Here is a 7,389-nt window from a genome sequence, read left to right on the forward strand (position 1 = left end):
CAAATCTTCCCACTCTGAGGTACTTTTGAAGTAATTTCTTCTAAATTACCCTATTCTGTGCAATGATATGCAGTATGGTTTCATATTTCTGTTCTAAAGTGCTACTATTTATTCTAGCCATTAAAATACAAAGATGCAAAAGAATAAAAATATCTTACTGGTTATCTTAATGAAATAATGAAAAGAAAACAGTTGTTACTATTTCCAATATAATATAAGTATCCAAAGGAAATGTGGAAATTGTGCATGTTAACTTATTTCTCCAACTACTTTCCTCTTTTTTAAAAAAGAAGGGAGGGCTGTAGAACTTTGAAAAGGGAAAAACAAATTATGGCATCTTATCACAGCATCATTGACCAGAATGCATTAAATTATATTCAAGGGTGTGATTTCAGTTTAACTTAATAGTTCTGTATCTGTTTTTTGTTTTTGTTTTTCTTTCTCCAAACATCGCCCCCCTTTTTTTAGTGCTGTTTTTGAGTAAATTATATTAAGTAGAACTTTTTAAACATAAAGAACCAAGTTGGCCTGGAGCTTCTCAGGAATAATAGGAGCAGAATTAGAAGTGTCACTGTTCTGCTTCATGATTTGTTTCTTTCATACTTTTTAAAATGAGTCCTTAAAAACAAATGGTATTGATAAATTCTTCTGTCTGAAATTTAAATGTTCTGATCTAAACTAACCAGGTATTTTTAATATCAGCAAAGGGCCTTGAGATCAAAGCTCTGCGCTGAAAATGTCATATCTGTCACATTCTTCTTTCCTTTCCTTTTGGGAGTGGTGATGCTGGAAATGGCTGAAGCATTAAATTTAAATTTAATTTACTGCTAGTAATAATATATGGAAAGATTAAATCTTTTATGTGTTCACAGTGGGCTGATAGCAACAGCAGAACATGGGATCTATAAGGATGCAAGACTATAAAGGGAGGCAGGGATAGCTGAAGTCTATTTAGGAGGATAGTGAAGAGAAAAACTTGAGACTGAAATAAGAACAAACAGAGCAGGGAAAATAAAATAAAGGGCAAGGAAAGATAACACAAGAAGAAAAAAGAGGATAAATGGAGTGAAGTGCTTGTCACCTTTGGCCATGCACCACAGGGTCCAGTAAAATCCAAAGCTTGTCCATACGCTGCATATCGGTGTATGTTCATCACTCACTTTGAAGAGTCACTCGCTCTGCATAATGTATTATATGTATGTTCAGCTATTTCAAGATGCCATTTGGTGATTGCTCAATCTGTTCCATGAAATTTTAAGTTGAGTTTTAATCTTTGAGCAGCCTGTTTTGAACAAATACTTACTTTACATTACAGTTAAACAGTTGCTCAAGGTTATGTTCTGAAAAGCAAATAGATACTGCAGCTGGGACATAAACAAAATAACTATGTGTTACATGCCCAAAGGTGAGCTTTGTGTATTTTATTTTTGTTCATTAGGCCACAAGGCCTTATTTACTAATGTGTTTTTTTTTATAGAAAATATTCACTGAACAGACTAATGTGAAAGTGGAATAATTGTTTCCTTTTGGAGATAGCAACCTAAGACAGCTTACGTTGCAGAGTTAAATGTCAGGTTTGACAAAGTGGCACTAAAAAAACCCTATAGTTAAACTGAACAATTTAACTATTGAGTAGATAAAAGAGCACAGCCTGCATATTTGAATTATATGTTAAAATTCTTAGCACTGTCTAGAAACACACACATACACCAGGTAGGCATATTCTAAAATGACTTAGCATGATACAGAAGGCACCTAGAACAGAACAAAGAAATCTGGCTGTCCAAATGTTTCTGATTATAGCTTCCAGTAGCCACAATGGCCAGTGAAGAATGCTATGGGCCATAGTTCAGCCTCTGGAAGGCTACAGGTTTCCTTTTGTCATATTAGAGGAAGGAGGGAAAATGCGTAATGTTGACTTACAAGTATTTTACAAAATGACCAGGCAGAGTGACAACTAATACATCTTGGTGAATGCATGGTAGCTATATTGCAATTGTTGTACTGTTATGTAGGTTTGTGCACAATGGAGCAGTCTGTTCTAGAATATTCTAGGTATTCTAAGTATACTTCTCGGACAGGAACAATTGGTGCTTCAGATATAGTGAATGTTGCACGGGATGTCTTCTGCCTTTGTCTTACAATTCCATGAATTGTACTTCTTGTCAAAAGTTATAGACGCTGTTGATATTTATTACCTTCAGCTTTAAAAATTAGGGTAGTAGAAGAAATTAAGGGACTTATTCATAAAGTAACACAGTGTTTAGTACTGTGTTAGGGATAAATCTTATTTTTGCCAAAATTAAAAGAAAGTGCACTAAAAAGCTACTGTTCTTCTTAACTACTGCTGAAGGCAGAATACACTAATTGGTCCAGAAAAAGTTCAAAAAGCTTTTGTAGATTTTATTGAAAGCTTAATCAAAGGACTTTCTGAGTAAGCTAGCGATTTGCATCTCTACTTTATCTACTGCAGCTGTGGTAAAAAGAGTTTCTGTTTTTAATAAAGAATTCACTTCAGTGTAGTTGGAACAATAGATTAAATATAGATGTGATTAGGATATTATTTGGAAGGGATAAATTTAAAAGTAGAAGCAGTCTTTCTTAAGTCTTTCTCCCCTCTCCAACATGGGACTAAAAGAAACTGTTTATTGGAAGCTGAACCAATTTTTCATATCAAAACCACCAAGGAAGAAGTAGGCTAGTGCTGCTTAAGAATCTACAGTTTCTTCTGTTTGTGTGTACCTGGTTTTGCCTTCATTTGTCAATGGATCTCTAGTATATATTGGCACCTTAATACATCTAAACTCCTGGTAGTACAATCAGTGATTTGGAAAATAATAATTATTTAGAAAAATTCTTATTGTGTAATATTTTGTAATCAAGTACAGACAAGATGCTGGTCTGTTCTGGTTTTCAGTAGAAGCATCCAATCTCATAATGCCTACTGCTTTTTTACATCTGTAAGAGGACGTCTATAAGTAGTAGAGCTCAACGTGTGGAAAAAATGGATTGTGTGAGATTTGCTTTCTTCTGTTATACTATACCAAGTTTGCTTCACCGCTGACAGAATATAAAAAGGGAAAGTGATGATGGTAATATTGTACTGCTGCTTACTGGTATCTTGTTACTCTATTGTGATACTTCTATATATATATGATTTCTGATGATTCTAACATCTTGCGTTATTATTGTTATTATTGTATTCGCAGGACGGAGGGCTTCTTCTAAATAACCCTACAGCATTAGCAGTGCACGAGTGCAGATGTCTTTGGCCAAATGTCCCTCTGCAATGTGTAGTGTCCCTGGGAACTGGTCGATATGAAAACAGTGGGAAAACCAATGTCACCTACACAAGTTTAAAAGCTAAATTGACTAATGTCATTAGCAGTGCTACGGATACTGAAGGTTAGTATCAAGTGATCATAGTCTCCTCTTGGGCTGTAAATTAGAAGGAACATAGCAGATCCTCTAATGAGATTTGATTTACTGGTTAAAAATAACATGAAAGGACATTTTGGTTCTGTTTTATAACCTGTATTCAATTTGAGATTATTTTGTTAATCCCTATTTTCTCACCATCCATGTGAGGATTTAGTGTTTAATTCATATACAGTGCTAAAGCTCTTTATATGAATATTAATTTTAAAAAATCATTTAAAGCTTAAGTCTTTTTGCTTTTGTCTGATTAATACCTTGTATTAGATACTTGGTAAATTGAGATTGAATTGGCAGTTGGTGACAATGCTTGCCAGATTTGCAATTAAATTAACTACTTAAGATTGCCTATACCTCAATTTTGCCATTATTGAACCTTTGTTCATAAAAGTGTGGCTTTGTTGATGGTAGATATAATGTTGGGATAGAAAGCTCCATCTTCAAGGTTACTAGATGTAGGAGCAGTGGTAGAATATCATTTTGGTAATTTAGGAAAGTCTGTTAATAGGTGACACTGACAGTTATAATGATTATCAAAATGTAGAATGACCATTTTACCATGTTTCACATGAGTTTCTCAATAATGTAGAAATAAGCAGTCAGCCCAGACTTGAGTTACTATATAAATTTTATGCAGTTACTTCTTTGAGGTCTTCTTTGATTGAGTCTAACTAGGAATTCACATACCAAATTAATCCTGAAATTCTTGAGCTAGATGACACAAGAATCTGCTTTTGCATAGATCAAGGTGTATTGCTTCAAAGAGAAGTGTTGATTGCTATGTTTTAAAAATAGACAACAGTTTTCTTTTTTCTTTCATTTGTCCCCCTTCTCCCACATTTGCAACTGGAAATGAGTTTAGGACTCAGGGTAATAACTGAAATAGGTGGATACTTATGTAGATTTCACATGTTTCTTTCTGCCTTCTAAGAAGACTGAGCCAAAGCGTATTTGATCATAACTATATTCTTCTGTTTAAGTGGAGCTTTTGCTTTAAATATGGGAGGTCTGATGATTCTCATGATTGCAGCATGGGTGGACAGAAGTTTCATCTTTTGTGCTGCATTTTTTTAAATCACTCCTTGAAAGTTGCTATTTATATTAAGAGGAACTAATTGGAGATTTCATATAAATTCAATGAACTACTTTTTCTAAAAATCACAGTATGGGGCGGATGCTGTGGTGATGGTAAATGTGTAACAACCAGCTCTTCTGGCTCCATTGCTGCCCTTACGCTGCTGGCCGCAGAACAGCTGATTGGTACCCTAGGTACTGTAGCTCAGCTCCACTATCAACTGGCTTGCAAAATTGTCGAAAATTTAACAAATACCTTTTGCAAGCTGGTACAAGCCAGCTCCAGCACACCACTGGATGGGTGGGTGATGCTATTTACTTAAAAAACAAAACAAAAAAAAACCCTGAAGTTTTGCATAACAGATATAATGTAGCCTCAGTTTACTTTGACATACAATCTTATATAGAGGTGTGAAAGGTTATTATTTCTGAGACTTTTTGCTCTAGGTCATTTTCTAAATAACCAAGTATTAACATCAATAGATGTTATACTTAAGGGAAATGGAGGTCTCATATTGACAGTTGGATCCATAACAAACATCACTGATTCCGAAATGACTCCATTCACACAATGACATCAGCACACATATGCTGTGATTACACGGCTTATTCAGTGTAAATACATAAGTCACAGAATTTGTGTAATGACAATCTCACACATTGTCATTTTGCTACTTTTTTACTCTTCCTGCAGACATCTATGCATACTGACTAAATCCTAGAATCTTAATAAAATTCTAAGATCTTTGCTGCTCATAAACTGTGGTTCACCCATTGCATTAAGCCATAACTGGTTTACCTGTTTTGGCATGGCATGTATGAACCCAACCACTAACTTACCTCTTTTTATAGTTCATCCCTGAGAGTTGGGTCATGTCCAGCCTTCCAGTGATAATGGAGACTGTGAGGGAAGAGAGGGGAGCTGGGATAAAATTGAGCCTTGAGCAAAAGGTTATTCCTCAACATGCTTTATATTCAACCTTTTTCAAATTCAATTGAGACCTTACTCATCTTGAAAAACTTTATTTTAAGCCAAATTTTTTACTATTTTTCTTTTAAAACTAGAAGTCCATATTATGTTGGATGCCCTTTTACCTTCAGACACCTACTTTAGATTTAATCCTCTGATGAATGAAGATATACCTCTGGATGAAAATCGTAAAGAAAAACTGAATCTGTTGCGGACAGACGGTATCCAATATTTAGAGAGAAATGAAGAGAAGTTGAAAAAAGCTGCCAAAATATTAGCACAGGAAAAAAACGTTTTTCAGAAACTGAGTAACTGGATGAGATTAAAAGCTGATATGTATGATGGCCTTCCAATTCTGTCAAAATTGTGAAAATGTAAAATGCTACACGTCATAGGTGTAAATGGTTGTATATGAAAAGGGATCAACATTTGTTCGTCATTGTGTAATCTTTTTTTTTTTAATTCAGTGAGCAAACACGCTGTACAAAATGCATTTCAATCTCAGTAGCTCATCACTAGCTTCTTTGATTGGATCTGAAGATCCTGTGTGCAACCAGAAGGAAAACCTGCCAATCTTTTCCTTCCTTGCCCCCCAGTCTGCCGTCCACACGCTCAATGTTTGTCTAGGCCCTTGAAGCCAGTATTTGGCAGGACATGAATGTGCATATCAGCAGTAATTATGACCATTGCTGATGCTTTTTTCTACAAGCAGAACTCTTGTGAAATTTGGGAATTCATGATTTTATGATTTCTTGAAGTATATATGAGTGTTAGCTTTCAGAACCTCACTTCACTACTTAAATTCAAGTGCTGGTATAATTTTTTTTAAACCTGATGTCTAAATTTGTAACAATTATGGTACAAAACTTTCATTATATTGTGAACGCACACCAAAAATCATGCAGTTTACAAAATCATACTGTGCTTATGTGTTATTGGAAGATTACAGCGTGAGAAGAACCATAGCAAATACCTTGTTCTGCAAATAATTGAGCCAGAGTAAATAAAACCATTTAAGTCCCATTGAGATTAATGACAATAAACAGTCTTAAATCCATTGGTAGTATTTCAGCTAGTTTGCTGATTGAATTACTATATATATTATAGACTTGCAGTACATTACACTGCCATTAAATGTCATGAAAATTGCCTGATGACAAGATTTGTGCATGTAAACTGTTTTGTTTTAAAATGTTAACAGTGTTTTGTAGTGTGTAATGCCTTAACCTATTTCATTTATCCGATTCAGTATTTCACATATTACAGTAAAATCCATCACACTTAATATCTATTTATTTTTCAAAAACTTTTAAAAACATTTCAAAGATTCTGGTCCAGAACAATTAATTTGCTACTGAAAAACAAAACCCCTAGAACTAAGTCTTGTAAGAAATAAAATAAATATGCAAAGGTATATCTTTATGTCTTCATTGTGTGTTTTTGTTTAGTGATATGAAATCATTATGCTAAATCATGTTTTCATATTTAACCTATGAACCTACATATGCATGTTTTTTAAGTCAGTAGCAAAAGAAGACTTTCCAGTGAGGAAAGTTTTGGCCAAACTAATAGCATTTTCGGTGAATAGGGAAGTCCTAACTAAAATATGGAACAATGTTGGCAGCTAACAGGGTGTCAGAAAGACAGGCACATTGTGATTAGTTTGGTTTTGAGTCAGCAGGTTTTGGAAACCCTACCATTGTGGTTTGTAGGCTATAATTTGTGGGGTGACATGTTAGTCATTTGTGGTTTGTTCAGTAAACCATGTTTAAACTGGGTTAGTGAAATAGAACCAAACAAATGGCTTACCTGTGATATGCGTTTCCTCTGTGGTAGTAGTGAACAAAGCTATGATTTGTTTGCTTATAAGTCACAATTGGTTAGATCCATGCAAAACAACCTGAGCCATA

The 7,389-nt window shown here is 34.6% G+C and overlaps 1 protein-coding gene across 2 annotated transcripts in view; it reads left to right on the forward strand.

The window, feature by feature from the left end:
• Positions 1-6,887, forward strand: part of PNPLA8 (patatin like domain 8, phospholipase A2) — a 35,620-nt gene extending 28,733 nt beyond the window's left edge. For both annotated transcript variants that reach the window (XM_088141729.1, XM_088141730.1), the window contains exons 9-10: positions 3,210-3,405; positions 5,575-6,887. In XM_088141729.1, the coding sequence (XP_087997855.1) occupies positions 3,210-3,405; positions 5,575-5,849 (471 nt within the window). In that variant the 3' untranslated portion in view covers positions 5,850-6,887. The remainder of the gene's footprint in view (positions 1-3,209; positions 3,406-5,574) is intronic.
• The last annotated feature ends 502 nt before the right edge of the window (positions 6,888-7,389 follow it).

The sequence above is a fragment of the Python bivittatus genome, unplaced genomic scaffold (assembly GCF_059951505.1).
Source record: "Python bivittatus isolate LINGU-HERP-01145 unplaced genomic scaffold, Pbiv_v1 ctg000330_np1212, whole genome shotgun sequence".
Classification (NCBI taxonomy): Eukaryota; Metazoa; Chordata; class Lepidosauria; order Squamata; family Pythonidae; genus Python; species Python bivittatus.